Genomic DNA, 15,840 nt, shown 5'->3' with positions numbered 1-15,840 from the left:
TCATGCACATATTCATAGATCACTGTTGTGCCTTTTAATGGTTTGGAGGGAACTAGTAAAAAGGTTAGAATTTTTAGATTTGGAATAATTGAGGGGGAAAAAACTTTTAAATTATTTTTTTAATTGAATTATTTTTAGATTAATAATATTTGGAAATCACATACCCTTAAAAGAAATTGTAAATATTTATAAAGGAAAGCATACATAGAGAAAACATTCTTGAGGTCTGTTTTTTTTAGTCAAGGGGATTTGAAACTCTGCCAATACTGAAGACAAACCCTGTAAAGAAAAAGAAACATTTAATGTGACTTGTAGTTTTTCATATAACAATTCATTAAACATTTCTTACTTCTTCAAAATTCCTGGAAGTAAATGAAGATATAATTTAGAGATGGATTTATTAAAATAGTTGCCTATAACCACACTGCTAAATTCAGCAGAAACTATACAAAATTCAGATTTATTTTGTGGTTGTGAATTATGTGTCTTAAGAGTGAGATCAGCGGGAACACTGGAGTCATTTAGATAGAAGCTATATTAAATCAGCACATGGGGTCTGTCCTTGGCATGGTCCTCATGTAATAGGCACGGTGGATCTTCTGCCTTTACTACAGTTTCCAAAATGCACCTCGAAGGAGTGTACAGTAGCAGGCTCTTCTGTGTCTGTGCTCCACTATTCTCCCTCTTCCCTCCCTCTCTCTGTTCCTTTGTCTAGCATAATAATCTTTACTTCCTAATACTAAAACTTAATACGAAAATTTGCAGCCTATCAAAACTACAGCTTAAGATTCCACCCACCTCAGGCTTTTGCCTTTCAAGAAATGGTGGGCAAGTTAGTTAAGTGAGTGGAGTTTCTACAGAATCCTTGTTAGCAAAGACAAGGGAGGATATCCTTGGGGGTAGGTACTTCATTTTTTTGAGATCATGGAGTGATGCTGTGCTGGACAAGTACTCTCCAAAAGGTTAATGTTGGAGTTTTTAGATAATTTTCTTAATGTTCCCTTATGTGTCCCATTTGTTAATTGATCCATTATGTCAATATAAGACTAGTAAGCCTCAACAGTGAAGGCGGAGACTCTAAGGTTATTTTCAAGTGTTTTGCCTCTGTGTATGTAAATGCATCAGATGCATGCCTGGTGCTTGAGAAGCCCAAAGAGAAGAGGGCGTCAGATCCCCTAGAGCTGGAGCTGCAGATTCTTAGGAGTTTCCACGTGGGGTCTGGGAACCAAGCCGGGTTCTTTACCAAGTGAAGCAAATGCTCTTAACCATGGCCATCTTCTTGCCCCAGCTGAAAGTTCAGAAAATTAGCCACTTTACCGTGGGTAATGCGAACAGCCACTGTCCAGAAAAGAAAAGCCACAGGGACAGGTCTAAGATTGTGGGGAGTTAGGGAGCTGGTTTTTTTATTAGACCTGAATTTCCATTCTGATACTAGAATGGTAGAAATTATATTATTGAAAGTACTGTGTGTCTAACAGCTTTACATGGTTTTTATTATACAGTTGAATTTCAAGAATTTGTTTTGTCTTCTGACTGTTCCCTTTATTGGATATGAGATTTAGGTAGTGGCCCTTCTGTTCAAGGTTAGTCCTTCCTCTTTGTTTGAGGGTTTAATTTAAAACTTGTCTTTTTGTTGTTACCAGTTTTTTGTCTTGGTGGTGGTGGTGGTGTTTTTTTTTTGTTTTTTTTTTTAACATACTCTCTGCTGTCTGTCCTTAGTGATCAGTGCTGTTTTTGTCTATCACAGTCACTGTGGGGTTGGAGTAATCATGGTGGGATACTAAGTGCACATTGTTATGACCTCCTCCTTCCCTAATAATCCCCAAGTAGATAGTTTTTCAGGGAATGATTACCTACATCCTTTGTCACAATGTTCTTTTGATTTCTAGCACAAATATGATTCTAGAATACAAATGATTCTCAGATAAAATGATGTTGACAGTATTTTCTTTTAACAATCTGTGTTAAACTATGCTAATTTTCATTCTAACTTTCGATATTCTTTCCACAAATAAAAGTGATGCCTGATGTTTAGTTAAAGTAGGTCCACCTTGGCTTGATTTTTATTAGTGTTGCTCCATACTTGTTTTGAACACTACTGAGAATTGCCAACAACTCTTTACTGAGAATCTCTTCCTTTTGAGGCCAATAATTGTTACAGGGAGACTAAGGAAAGAAAATAATTCAGGGACTATTTCCAATATTACCGAATTGTAGAAACAGCTACTTCTTCTCTTGTGGTAGCTAGGCTAACCTGTGTCTGTCATCTTTGCATTGGGCTCCTGTCCTATAGTGTGCAGAAGTGTTTGGCTTTTGAGGAAGACAGAAAAACAGTGTAGAAATGTGTGCATCACTGAAGTACTAGAGTCTCTGGGTCTTTTTTATCATCTTGGCCTGAAGAAACCATCTTTTCTAAGATCAATAGGACAACAGCAAGAAAAGCAAGATTTGATTGAAGTGTGTTTCCATGACTTTTTCAATCTCTAGAAGCTGAAGTCTACTGAACTAAAAAGAGTCAGCATTAGCTGCAAATAGAGTGTAAAAGACATGAAGGAAAAGTTTCCTTGTACTAAGAAGTAATTCCCCTTTATTTGAGATTATAATGGGTAAATAAATTGCTAGAGAGATGGACATAAATGTCTGAATCCAGTTTTGTTTTTTGTTTTGTTTTTTTTAAAGTCCGCACCTGTGTTATGTTCTCTCAGAAGAAAAATGAAGGGCCGATCTGCTTTAAAGGCAGGAGTCCGAGACCGCCTCAGCAGCAGCACAGCTGTAAGAAAGCATAGGTCCTGTCAGCATTGAAAAGTACCATGCAGATGGAGATAACATAGCTGTAGACCTGGATTTGTCTTTAAGGAATGAACAGCATCTTAATGACACTTTACTGTGTAGTATGGGAGTGCAAATGGGGAAATTAAAGAGGAAAGATACTACTTAGTCACTCCTGTGTCATTTTTTACAAATAGTTTTCCATGACATAGCTCCCTTGAATATAGGATCCTGTATGATTCCATTCCTTGTTGATGAGGCAATGATACTTTGTTAAAAATTGGTATCGTTGGTTTTCATAAGATTTTACTTTCTCTCGTTTCTTTCTTTAAGAATGCTGTATCACACCTGGGCTTGGGCTTAAGTGGTATGGTTTATAACCGGCAGACATAATAAGGGTAGATGTTGGTGAGCAGCTCCATGGGGCTAAGCGCTTGGACTTTTGAATGTACCTGTGGCTGCACATGACTTGGTGCCCTCCTCTGAAAGCTCCATCTTGGCCTTGTGGGTTACTTCAGAAACATAAAAGCCATCTCGGCCTAATTCACAAATAACAAGAACAGAAAGTGACTTGTTTGCATTTCTGTGCACATAGTGTATGTGTTTGAAGACTTGAGTAAAGCTTAAGGAGCATTCAGTGCTACGAGTATACAGGGAGTGATTATATAGAAAAAAATCTTATTTTTCTAAAACTCGAGCTTTATTCACTAAATTTAGTAAGACCCACCCCAAATTAGTAGTGACTGAATATCTAATAATTAATTTTAAATATTAATATTGAAATCTTTAGCCTATACTTAATACTAATGCCTAATACTTAGCTAAGGCATTAGGCTCCCAAGGGTGTGTTACAAAGTATAACCCAGGACTAATTCCAGTGAGCTTTTGAGATAATTCCCAGGCTGTCTATTGTGTTGGGCTGCAGTTTTTAGGAAGACATTGAAGTCATGGGTTTGTATTATGGGGATAATCTGGTGTTGAAGTGCCTGCTGTTCCATGGCTGCACTCTGGAGCTGGTTGTGCTGCTTGGCTAGTTAGCTCATCTTAAGGGCTGGACCCTGCAGAGAAACGGGAGGTTATAGCTAGATGTGTGTACTGCGTTTCAAAGGCAAGCTTAGCAAATAGAAATGAGAGAACTTAGGAGCCAGATTTCTGTCACTGAACAGGTATCCACAGATGAAATGGCATGGGTTGCAATAAAGGGTGAACGTCAACATGGAGAACTAAAATTTGAAGTCACTCAGCCCTTCTGTTTCAGAGGATTGCTAAGTCATCTGGTATCACACACACCCCATCTGAACTGAGAATATCCAGCTTTGACCCAGAGCCCATTTCTACCCAACCCTCCATTTAAGAAACTGCCCTCTAGTCAGATGAAGCACACTATCAGAGAGACCTATGTATTAGCAGCCATTTTGATGTCCTTCAGGGAGCTTTGCTTTTTAGATTGGACTGCCCAGTCATGCAGGAGATGGCCCCTGACAGTCATTTAAGACTTAAATCCAGCCTAGGGTATTGAAACAATGGGATATTAGGAGATGGTTGTTGAACTTGGAAGGAACAACTTTTTGCTGGCAGTAGAGGATGAGCAAGAGCCAGGAAGAAGTCACTTGCTATTTACTTGGTACTGGTGGGGAATCAGATTAGTTTAATACTGGTCTTTCTCTGCTTGTCTTTGAGAAAAGGAACAAGATTCTCTGTGGTAATGATTAACTCCTTCTAGCCCATTGAGCAAAGAGTGCCAAAATTAATAAGGTTTTATAAAGAGCATGTTTGCCAGTTGAGGTTTAACTGTGACTTCATTACTTCATTACATTATCTGAACGTTTCCATATGAGTAAATGAGTGCAGCTTCACTCAGCTTGTCAGCTAGCATACAGCAAATCTTGTATGTGGATCATTGTAAGAAGTGGGACTGACAGACACAAATGCATCTCCAGTAGGCTAGAGTGGCTGTTTGTCTTTGCAAGGCAAGTGAGTTGCTTAAGTATCCTAGCCCCCTCCCTCTTCTAAGGATGGCCCAATAACTGTCTAGCTCTGCATAACCCTTAGACTACTCAGCCAGCACGCTACCGACTGTCACATCTCTGAAAGTTTTCTCTTTGCTAAGACTCGACATTTTTGTAGACTAGCCTGTATTCCTCCTTTATCTTGTGTTCTGACTGTAGCTGGCCTATTTTATTAAGGTGGCTATTGAGTTATTCCACTAATAACTAGGAAAAGATGAGGGTTTTCCCAGCCTTTGTTTTTGTGAACTGTTGGCATTGTAAAAGGTTATATAACCCGTTTCCCCAAAATGTGCCCTCAGAATTCTTTATAGATGCTGTTCTGTAGACAGGCTCCTTAATTAGTTAAATGTGAAAGATGCAGGTTAATGGATTCCATGTTGTGTCTAGGAAGCTTTGTTGGAGCTGCTGGTTTGCTATGAGTGGCTCCAGCAGGACTGCAGTGCATACCTCTCAACCCTGAAACCACCTCCCTTCAGTCTCAGTTGACTAACAACTTTGTGGAAGGCGCACATCGTAGTCAACTATAAACATCGGTGCCTGTATTTCATGTTGGTGTCAGCATATATGGAATTCTAATGCCTTCATACCAGCATACTTTGCATTCCTTTTCCCTGGGGTTATGTCTCCCCTCCTAGACTTTTAGCAAGTAGAAATTATGGCATATTCACTTTACTACTGTGCCCAACTTTCAGAATAATGATTGGTTTGTACATGTGTAAAAGAAATGGTTGATGTGTACATCCAACAGGAAGAGGCACGTGAGGTCCTTTAAGCAAGGATTTAGTTCCCACCTCCTTCGGCGGTGGATGCTATCATTCTTTTATGTACTACCGGCCACACATGTTTTAAATCATTATCTGCATTGGGACCTCAGCTCCTCAGCACAGACTGGACATCAGTTGCCTCCTTTTGTCTCTTTGATAATGATGATTTCCTTTGAGAAGAGCTAGTTGCTTATCTTCTTCATCTTTTCACTTAGCTAAGAAATGAAGAGTGGGTGTATAATATATGATTGCAGCTAGCCCAGGATATAGAAAGTGTCAGGAGGGCTCTTCAATGGCTCACAAACTAGCTGTATTGGTTGCTTTCTCCACCTTTCCCCTACTTCTTACATCTTTCTGTCCATTGTTGACTTACTGTGGCTCAAGTCAATTCATGCACTCTAGATTGTCGGCCTGTTCAAGTCATGTAGCATATAGCTTGCACTATGGGTAGAAATTGAAGTTGACCACCCACTTATGAAGGCAAAGTATGAAGAATAGTTTCTATATGAAAGCAAAGACTAAGATAGTCTCTAAAAAGTGTTGAGTTTATACACAACACCTGAACTGGAGGCACATGTTTATGTCAAAGCTTGCTGGTGATCCTTAAGGAAGGGGATTACCCAGAACAGGTGCCTGCCTCTTCTCTTCAGTGAGAGGGAGATGGGAACAATTCACTAGCTTTGTAATCTGTAGGGATAAGAGGGTCAGGAGGGAGAGCTATGTGTGGGCTCAGCAGAGCTTTGAAATTGTGACCTCTTAAATAAAATGATGCCAAGAAGGAGCAGACATGCTCTGTTGTTGGGGAAGGAGAGTTGTGATTCTGGCTTTGGAACTGAATTGGAAGAAAGATTTTATTAGGTTTCCTCAGTAGTATAAAACTTGGTAACCCCCTGGTTCTTTGAAGAGAGGGTGGCTCTGTTTATTGATCATTTCTCTAATTAAAAAACAAAAACAAAACCCTCTGCAGATGGGGTTGGTGAGACGGCTCAGTAGGTAACGCTTGCCTCACCTAAGAGTGGAAGGAGGAACTTACTTCCCAAGAATTCCTCTCACCTCCACATGTGTTCTGTGTTCATGTCCCCCAACACCAGCATGCACACACAATAAATAAGGATTGTGTCATACAATTGGTGAATTGAGTGGTGGCTCTCCACTTTAGGAATGAGGACACTGTTCAATGGTCCTGTCTCTAGAGTAGGTAGAAGTCCACTTGGGTACAAGCATGAGTGGGCTTGGCATTGGAAAGAACTAGTTGGCAAGCCATCTATAAAAATAATAATTTTAGCTGTCACCAATCCCATGATGTCCAGCCCAGTGACTCAGTTTCACTACTGTAGCAAGAAAACAGCCTAGATTATTTTTAATAAATGTAAGTAGCTGCTTATTTAGTAAAAGCCCACAATAGGTCATCATTTGTTGACTTCTATATTACTGGAGCAAAACAGTGGGAGATCATTAGGTTGCATCAGTAAGCATGAATGCAAGCAAACTCCACATTTAACACATGGCGGCTTATTAACGAAGCCAGATCTGTGAGCCTATGATTATGTTGGTTTAAACAAACATAAGTAAACGAATTGCATGTATGTGAACCATGTAGATGGTACTTAGAAGACTTGGTGATAAGTTGGGATAATGGCTCAGTTGGTAAAGTTCTTACTGTTCAAACATGAGCACCCATGTTTGATTTCTTAAACCCATGTAAAAAAGCCAGGTGGCAAGGTGCATGCTTATAGTTGGAGCACTTGGAGGGTGGGGTAAGGGAGAAAGGCAGGGAAGTTCCATAGCTTAATGCCCCAGACAGTGTAACCCAATGCCAGTGAGAGAGTCTGTCTCAAAAACAGTGGATGCTCACATTATAGGCCATAGCAGTTTTTGCATAGAGTGGTTCAGCAAGATTGGCATTTGAGTATGTTTTTCTCAGATTCTGGGGGTGGGGGGGGGAGGTAGGGAATTACAAAGGAGGAGCAGTAAAACATTAAATACAATGGTGTGGAAGAGAGGGCCAAGAATAGCTTTAAAGTTCCTCCCCCCTCCCCCCGCTTCTGTAACTGGCTCCTGAATCCAGCATCCTAATATTTTTAATTTGGATGATTAAAGGAGTAATAGAATTTCCGATAGCTGCAGGGATACCAGAGCTGAACTCCGAAGCCTTGGGAAGTTATGGCCACCTGTTACTGAAAGTGGTAGCTTGGCCGCCCTGTCCTTCCTTACTCCTCGTCATTCTGCCTTCGTTCTGCTGTTCCTTTCCTGCAGTGCCAAAGCATGCCTGTCGGTATGGAAAGTTTCCAACTAAGCCACCAGTTAGCCACCAAGCATTGTGGACACTGCCAAAACTTGACTATTGTCTTACCTAAACATTTAGACAATAAGTAAAGGAGTGGTAGGTAGGGTTTTTTGTGGGGAGGGGATGGTATGTTGGAAATGGAGCCCAGAACTTTCTGCATACTCAGCAAGCATTCCTCTATGAAGTCCCACAGCCCCAAGATGGCAAATTGTTAGTACTCTGATTAGATCCTCCCTGTTATGCTTTATTTAATATAAAGTAACTTGTGGTTGTTCTGTCTGCTCACATCTAAAGCATAAGCCTGGACTTGAAGATCAAACTCCTGTTCTTTTCTGTGATAAAGAGGGAAGATTCTGACCAAAGTTTTAGTATCCTATGTTCCAGTGGTCTGATGTTTAAAATGGTAACTTTGAAGTTCAAGTAAGGGCAGTCTCAAGACCAATGAGAATGCCTGCTACAGTGTTCTGTCCTTATAATCTGCAGAGTAGAAACAATCCAAGGCCACCTAACTTGGCAGAAGTTGAGCCAGTGGTTCCCTCAAGGAATCCCCAAAGTAGATGTTAGCATTCCTTGTCCTTTTGGTGTGTGGTGGAAGCTCAGGTCATTGCAAACATGGCTCCTGTGGGTCAGCAGTAGCATTAACTGGGAAACAATGGGGCATGGATGCCAGGAAAAAGAGCATCTTAGGGCAAGGTCATGAAAGCATGGGGAATCTGAGGAATGGCCAAAGGAAAGATGTGTGTTTAGACCATTATAAAAGGCAGGAGGAGTTAAAGGCAACAAGGAAGGAAAGTGTAGAAATGGGATGGCCATGATGCTGGTGTGACGGCAGAGGGCGTGATGCTGGTGCTGATGCTGCCTACAGTCTCCATGAGAGTCTGGCAGAGGGAGGGCTCTGTATTGCATCCTATGGCCACTTGACTCACCATGAATGGTTTCAAAAACCATTCATATCATCAAGGAGCGAGCACCCCTCACCCATCAATTCTAGTCAAAACAGGTTGTATCAGAAGCTCCACATTCTTACACAAAGCTAACCCCTTTATTATTTTATGCAGTGTTCTCTGTGAAAAACTCAATGAAGCAATAAGGATCTCCTAATCAAAGTATGGCAAAACTTCCAAGCATAATACCCCGCAAAGATGGGAAGAATTGAATAATTATTACCTGAAATTCCTTTCAAGTTAGCTTTGAGTGGGTCAAAAAGATCAGTGATACCCCAAGATCTTAAAATACTTTTTAAGTCAAACTGATTTTGGATCCTAAACCTGCAAAACAGTAGTAAGTGATTAGTTATTTAGAATTCACACTCTTCTCATACCGCATGAAGTCTAAGGTTCTAACTGGAAATCAGTGCACACTGGGCCCCCCTCCCCACTTTACTTTTCATTGTTCCTTCCTGTGAATCATACTTGAGATGAGGCTGACCCCTCTGGATTTTCCCCCAGCGTTGTCTTTACATTGGGATGGCCCTGTTTCCCTGATTGCCTTTAAACGACTCTCCATTCCTCAGCTGTTACCTTCCTACTCAGCTGTAGGACTTTCTCTGACTTTCTCAAAATGGTACTAGAGATAGGATCCAGGACCTCCTACATGCTGGAGAAATATTCTATTACTTGAGCTCCACCCCCAGCCCTGTGACTCCTGGTTCTTAAAGCCCAGTTTGCATAGTTGTATTCAAGGTGCACACAAAAGTCTACTTCCTAATGATATGCTTTATGACACCATAAATGACCTAGAAGCTACTTCAGCTCGTTTTTAATATTAATAAAATAAATATAAATTAATTAAATGAATAGTGCTGACACTGTGTTAGACACTATGATGAGAGCTTCATAGAAATTACTTCATTTTCATATAATGGCAATTATCTCTTATGCAGTAGATGGAAAATTCAAAGCATAAAGTATTTAAGAAACCTGCCGAAGATGACCCAATGAGTATATGGTGCACCTCAGTTCAACTCTGAGCTCTGGGAATGTGGGGCCAGCCTAGCCAACATCACTCCTCACATTTGGGTAGAATCTTACGCAGTAGAGGAGAGAAAATACCCAGTACCTTGTATATAACACCTTGTGAAGCTTTCTCTACTGTGTAACACGTTTTCATGTTTGCTGTGTGCAGTATGTGCGTTTGATATGCATCAGAGAAGGAATTCAGCCCTGGCTTGCCTGGTAAACGGCAGATGAGAAAGAATGAGCACACCAACATGTACCCAGGACAAAGCACTTTACATTTGCCATCCAAGAAGCAAGCCTTCAAAGAGGATGAAACTGCTATTTGTCTTTGAAAATTAAAAAAAAAAATATATATATAATTTAATTGTCTTTTGTATAAACCATATATAATTTTAGAAAAAATGGTATGTTGACATTTTTCAAAATATTTGACTCATTTATGAAATTGTCTTAAGTCCAGAAAATATCCTTTTCAAAAAACATAAATGTTAAATGTAATGGTTAGTGCTGTGGACCTCACTTTTTCTGATTCCTCTTGCCAGGAACGGCTCACTTTCCAGACTCAGTGGCAAGCTACTTTACCCCATTTCCTTATTGTCTGTCTCTGCAAAGTAAGCCTGACGGCAGTAAAATTTAAATAGGGCTGTGATAATTAAATGAAAAGCCATTGTGTTCAGCACAATGCTTGGTATAGCATGTGTACTTAGCATTGTGTTTTGACTGTGATTTCTCAGTAATATTAAGAAAGTTAAAATCTGCAGCTGAGATGTGGTGGGTGATAAAGCTAAATAATATCCTGCTTTAGTTCAGTAAAAGCGACAAGTGAGGTATGATTTCATGTTCCTGCACGGCTAGGAAAGCAGAGCTAGAGGGAATGAGAGGGCACAGTAACTCAAGGAAACAACAACCAGAAAGCCACCTGCCGTTTACAGAAACTATCAAGGGCGTCACATGGAAAGAAAGCCATAGTCCATAAGAATTCTCAACTACATAGTAGGGATTGACCCAAGAAGAGGTAGGTTCAAATTGAGTCCAGCATCATAGACTCCTGCCATGACCAAGCAGAACTCATAAGAATGTAAGATGCTCACGACATGGTGATGACACATTTGTTGACAAAGTGAGGGATTAGGATCCCATGGTCATCTCAACAGATGCAGAGGAGGCTTTTGACAAAATCTAGCATCTTCTCACGATTAAGAAAGCAACAGGACTTGGGAGTGTGTAGATAGAGCACTAGCTTGCTTGAACATCACTCCTGAAAACAACATAACCCCAAGCAAACAAAAACCCCAAAGGCATCAAATACTCAGCCATCATGGGACATGAGGTAACTCAAGATGATGAAGAATGCCTACAACCTCTCGCCTTGAGTATTTTCTACAAGCTTTCCATCCAAGATCAAGAACAAGACAAGGATGGCCACTCTCATCATTCTATTTGGCCTTGTGCAGGGTTGGGGTTGGGGAGTAAGGGTAATACAAAGTTAGAAAAAAAAGGCATCCATATTACACAGGACGTAATGGCTAGGGATAGAGCTCAGAGGTCCTACCATGCAAGGACCCCTGAATTCAATCCCCAGCATCATGAAAAAAACATAATATAAAATAGAATTTTAAGAAAAGGAAAGAAGTGACTATTTGCCTTCACAGATGACTTGGTTTTGGGTGTAGAAAATATTGAAGAACACAAAAATCCCCTATTAGAGCTCATTTGAGATACACTATCATAAATACGATGTGAAGATGAAATTCAGAAAACATTTCTAATTCACCAAAAATAAGCCAAAGACTTAGAAATAAATTCAGCTTTAAGTATAACACAAACACCTAGAAGCACAAAACACTGTCAAAGAAACAGCAGAATGGAAGACACCCAAAGCTCAAAGCGCTCCCTGGCTGATATACACAAGACATGCCTGTGTCTAACGCCAACCTGCTTGTTTTGGAGAGAAACTGGTAAGCTGACCCTGTAGTTCATAAGTAAGACACTTCTTTAGGAAGAAGAGAACTAAGTTAGACTTACTTCCTGATTTCTAGACTGAAAATTCTAAGAGCCAGAGTGATACAAGAACACTAGAATCTATGCCTATGAAATCAAACTGAGAGAAATAAACCTACATTTGGCAATTAATTTTGAGAGTGATGTGATGTCAAGAAAATATGGAGGAGGGTTGGGGATTTAGCTCAGTGGTTAGAGCGCTTGCCTAGGAAGCGCAAGGCCCTGGGTTCGGTCCCCAGCTCCGAAAAAAAAAGAACCAAAAAAAAAAAAAAAAAAAAAAAAGGAGAGAAAATATGGAGGAAAAAAATGATCCTTTTGGTAAATGTTATTTGACACTGGGCCAATCTCCACATACAAACACATGAAGACTTGGCCTCTGCTTACACCAAATGCAGTTGACTCTTGATTAACATGGGCTTCATAGGTCCACTTAACATAGATTTTTCTTTTTTGAAATTTTGCAACAATTTGCAGCCAAGAAAAATAACACTTAAGGTGGACACATAAAACTTATGGTCTGGGGTTGGGGATTTAGCTCAGTGGTAGAGCACTTGCCTATCAAGCACAAGGCCCTGGGTTGGGTCCTCAGCTGCGGAAAAAATAAAAAAGACAAAATAACAAAACTTATGGTCTAATTTGTCATTTACTACCAGAGGATACATGCAAACCTGCTAGAACAAATTAAGCTTAACATACACTTAGAAACTGCCACATGCTGCACCTTTCACTCTTGAGAATGTGAGCAGACAAAGCGCTGCGTTGAATCATAACTGCATAAGACTAACAACAGTGTATTACAGTCATGTGATCACTTTACAGCTGCCTCTGTTAAACATCTGCAGTACCCTTCCTATGCTATCTTGATCATCTGTGAAAGTGGCATGGCCTCCTGTGGGCCTCATTTTTTTAGCCATACATACTACATATCACACACAAAATATATATTGTTTAACTACTTTGTATAAGAGCTGTCAAGAGCAAGCTATTAGTTTTGTGGGAGTAAAAGTTAGATGTAGGTTTCCCACAGTAAGGGAGGTTGGTGTCCTCTGGCACTCATGTTGTCAAGGTTACAGTAATTAATTCACAGTGGATCAAAACCCCAAAGAGTGAAACCTACAAAACTCTGAAAAATAGGCATAGATCTTTGAGAGAAAGTTTAAATAGGCAATCATGAGATAGTCTGTCCTAGAATGGCTGCATAAGCAAGACCAGAACAACGATAATCTCAATGGACCTCTTAACATGAAAGGAGAAATTTCCACTGGATCACACCCCTAGATAAAGTACTACAGGCATGCTGGTGGGGGGGGGGGGGCTGAGGGGCAGGTGCCTTCAATCCCAGCAGGCAGATCTCTGTGAGTTCAAGGCCAGCCTAGTCCACAAACACAGCAAGTTCCAGGTCAGCCAGGACTACACAGAGAAAACCTTTCTGGAAAAGCAAAAGAAAAAAACCAACTACAACAGTTAATGGTTGTTACATGTAGCAATAGTAACAATTTGAGGAGGAGCACAGAAGAGGTTCAAGAGAGGGTCATTGGAAGAAGGGGGGTGTCATTCTATACCATTTAAAAACATTTTAAAAGAATGCTTAAATAAAATATGGTATATCCACACATTAGAATATTATTCAGCCATTAAAAAGATGAAATACTAAAACTTTGTGTTCAGTGGGAAAAAAAGCCCAAATAAAAAGGCTAAGATTATATTTGTTGATTTGCATGAAAAGTCCCTAAGAGATCATTCAGAGAGATCATTCAGAGAGAGAGAGAGAGAGAGAGAGAGAGAGAGAGAGAGAGAGAACTAGTGGTTGCCTAGTACTGAGTAGTAATGACCAATAAATATGTGTTTCTTTTTAAAGTAATAAATATTTTTTTTCAGTTTTTGGGCTCAGTGTTATAAGCCCTGGCTTTCTTGGATTCAATTTGAGACCAGGCTAGCCTCGAATTTACAGAGATCCACCTGTCTCTGTCTCCTGAGTGCTGGGATTAAAAGCACACACCACCGTGGTCTAAATGTCTTTTAGAATTTGGTGTTGGACATATAGCTCAGTTGATAGGATGCTTGCCTAGTGTGCATGAAGCTGTGAGTTTGATCCCCAGCACTATATAAATCAATGACCCTGGTGCATACCTATGAGCCCAGCATTCAGGATCCAGAGGCAGACGGATCAGAGAGTTCAAGGTCATCCTTGGCTATGTCAAACACTTTCTCAAACAAAAAAAAAATCAAAATTATTATTTATGTCTGCAAAATTTTGTAAAAATACAAAAGAGCCATGCAATGTGCATTCTATCTATCTATCTATCTATCTATCTATCTATCTATCTATCTATCATCTATCTATCTACCTATCTCACAGAGATCTCTATCTGCCTCTGCCTCCCAAATGTTGATATGAAAGACATGTGCTACCTCACCAAGTACAATATGCACTACAAAAGTAACTTTTATATATATTTAAATGTTTTAACTTTTCAGGGTTTTTCATAGTCAAATGCAGAAGTCTGGCTCATTTCAGCTCCTTCACTGCCAAACCAGGGGGTAGGGACTGCTTCAGGCTCTCTGCTTCTTCTTGTCTGTGATGACCAGGATATAAAGGTTCCTGCTGCAGCTAACCCTGACCTTCACATTATCCCTGTTCTTCTTGATCTTGACAGATTTGGCGTCCTTTCGCTGGACTGTGAACAGGAAGCCCTTGATTTCCTCAGTTTTCCGAGGCATGGTGACAGCATTGGACTTGGACAACTGCACCCAAAACACTCACAGAGGAGAGAAACGAAGAGAGGAGACAGGGGAGCTATATCCCATATTTTTAAAAGAAAGCGAGGAAATATCCTTGGGAAACTTGTGCTTCATGATAACCATCAGCCTCTTCAAGGAGGAGCAAGACTCACTTTGGGTGTGTGGGTTACGTAGTTGGAACATTACTTGAGTGTTTCTGCAAAGGTTCTTGTGCTGGAAGCTTGGCTCTCTGGGTAAGTGGTATTGCATTGGTGGGGCCTTTGGGAAGTTGGGCCTAATAGAAGGTGACTACTCTGGACAGCCCTTGGGAGGTATAAACACAGTTCTACTGTTGGTTCTTACGAGAGTGGGTCTCTATGCAAAAGAAAAAGCCAGACCCTAAATCTCTGTCACATCCCTTCTTGCACTGTGCCCTTCTGCCACTGTGATGCCATTGTCTGTGTCCTGATACAGAGCAGACTTTCAGAACTGTGAGCTAAATGAAATGTGTGTATTTGTGTGTGTGTGTGTGTGTGTGTGTGTGTGTGTGTGTGTGATGTTCTAGTATATTAGGGAATAAACTGAAAAGCAAACTGATTTATATCTGGATTTATACCTTGGACCATGGTAGAAACAGCCAGGATTTCATTGCAAAGCAGGCTAGTACAATATCATATCTAATTTTGTAAATGTTCTCAGCTTTCTCCTGTCTATACCCAGAACATGCATTTTATTCATTAAGTATATTATTTGACATTATTAGTCTTCTCTGTGAGCATGGCTATGATTGCAGGATTATGGATACAAACAGCCTTGAAACATCCATTCTTGATTATTTAACAGGTTAAATGTTCTTAATGAAAGCCAACTATCCTTGTGCATTTAATTTTATAAATAAATAATTACTCTGGAAGATGGCTTCATAGTTCACCTCAGAGCACTGCTTGGTGATGTTCACATTCAGGCTCACCACCGGGCTTGTGCCCACTAACGTGTAACATTGCACTGGGCTCCACAGGGTATAGATCTTTGGGCTCTCATTCACTGAGGTCTATATGACAAGCACAGAGCACAGAAAATGAATACTTTGAGGAGCTAGAGTTAAGTTCTTACTCAAAAGCTGGCTGTGCAGTGGGATGTAGTAGCCCACACTTTAATCCTGACATGAGAAGCAGAGGCAGGAGGATCTCTGTGAGTTTGAGGCCAGCCAAGTCTACATGGCAAGTCCTAGAATAGACAGGGCTACACAGTGAGGCTCTGTCAAAAAGCAAACAAGCAAGCGAATGAACCAACTCCCAATCACATCAACTGTGGTCCAAGCTCTATGTCCA

At 40.4% G+C, this 15,840-nt stretch overlaps 2 protein-coding genes and 1 pseudogene across 5 annotated transcripts in view; 1 reads left to right on the top strand and 2 right to left on the bottom strand.

The window, feature by feature from the left end:
• Positions 1 to 15,840, top strand: part of Ints6 (integrator complex subunit 6) — a 143,767-nt gene that overhangs the window by 115,263 nt on the left and 12,664 nt on the right. For 2 of the 4 annotated variants that reach the window (XM_063274428.1, XM_063274426.1), the window contains exon 21: positions 2,680 to 2,933. The gene's annotated coding sequence lies outside the window, so the exon portion shown is untranslated. Of the gene's footprint in view, positions 1 to 2,679; positions 2,934 to 9,953; positions 10,292 to 14,445; positions 14,764 to 15,840 lie in introns of those variants that run through there. The other 2 variants (XR_005493766.2, XM_063274427.1) reach the window with 2 other exon arrangements.
• Serpine3 (serpin family E member 3) overlaps positions 82 to 15,840 on the bottom strand; it is a 24,188-nt gene continuing 8,429 nt past the window's right edge. Inside the window, exons 5-7 of the mRNA XM_063274875.1 lie at positions 8,997 to 9,097; positions 3,222 to 3,308; positions 82 to 2,770 (exon numbers count right to left, since the gene is read on the bottom strand). Of these exons, the coding sequence (XP_063130945.1) occupies positions 2,619 to 2,770; positions 3,222 to 3,308; positions 8,997 to 9,097 (340 nt within the window). The 3' untranslated portion in view covers positions 82 to 2,618. The remainder of the gene's footprint in view (positions 2,771 to 3,221; positions 3,309 to 8,996; positions 9,098 to 15,840) is intronic.
• On the bottom strand, positions 14,174 to 14,509 carry Rpl38-ps7 (ribosomal protein L38, pseudogene 7; annotated as a pseudogene).

Source organism: Rattus norvegicus, chromosome 15, assembly GCF_036323735.1.
Source record: "Rattus norvegicus strain BN/NHsdMcwi chromosome 15, GRCr8, whole genome shotgun sequence".
Taxonomy (NCBI): domain Eukaryota; kingdom Metazoa; phylum Chordata; class Mammalia; order Rodentia; family Muridae; genus Rattus; species Rattus norvegicus.
This window is presented reverse-complemented; position numbering and strand designations above follow the sequence as displayed.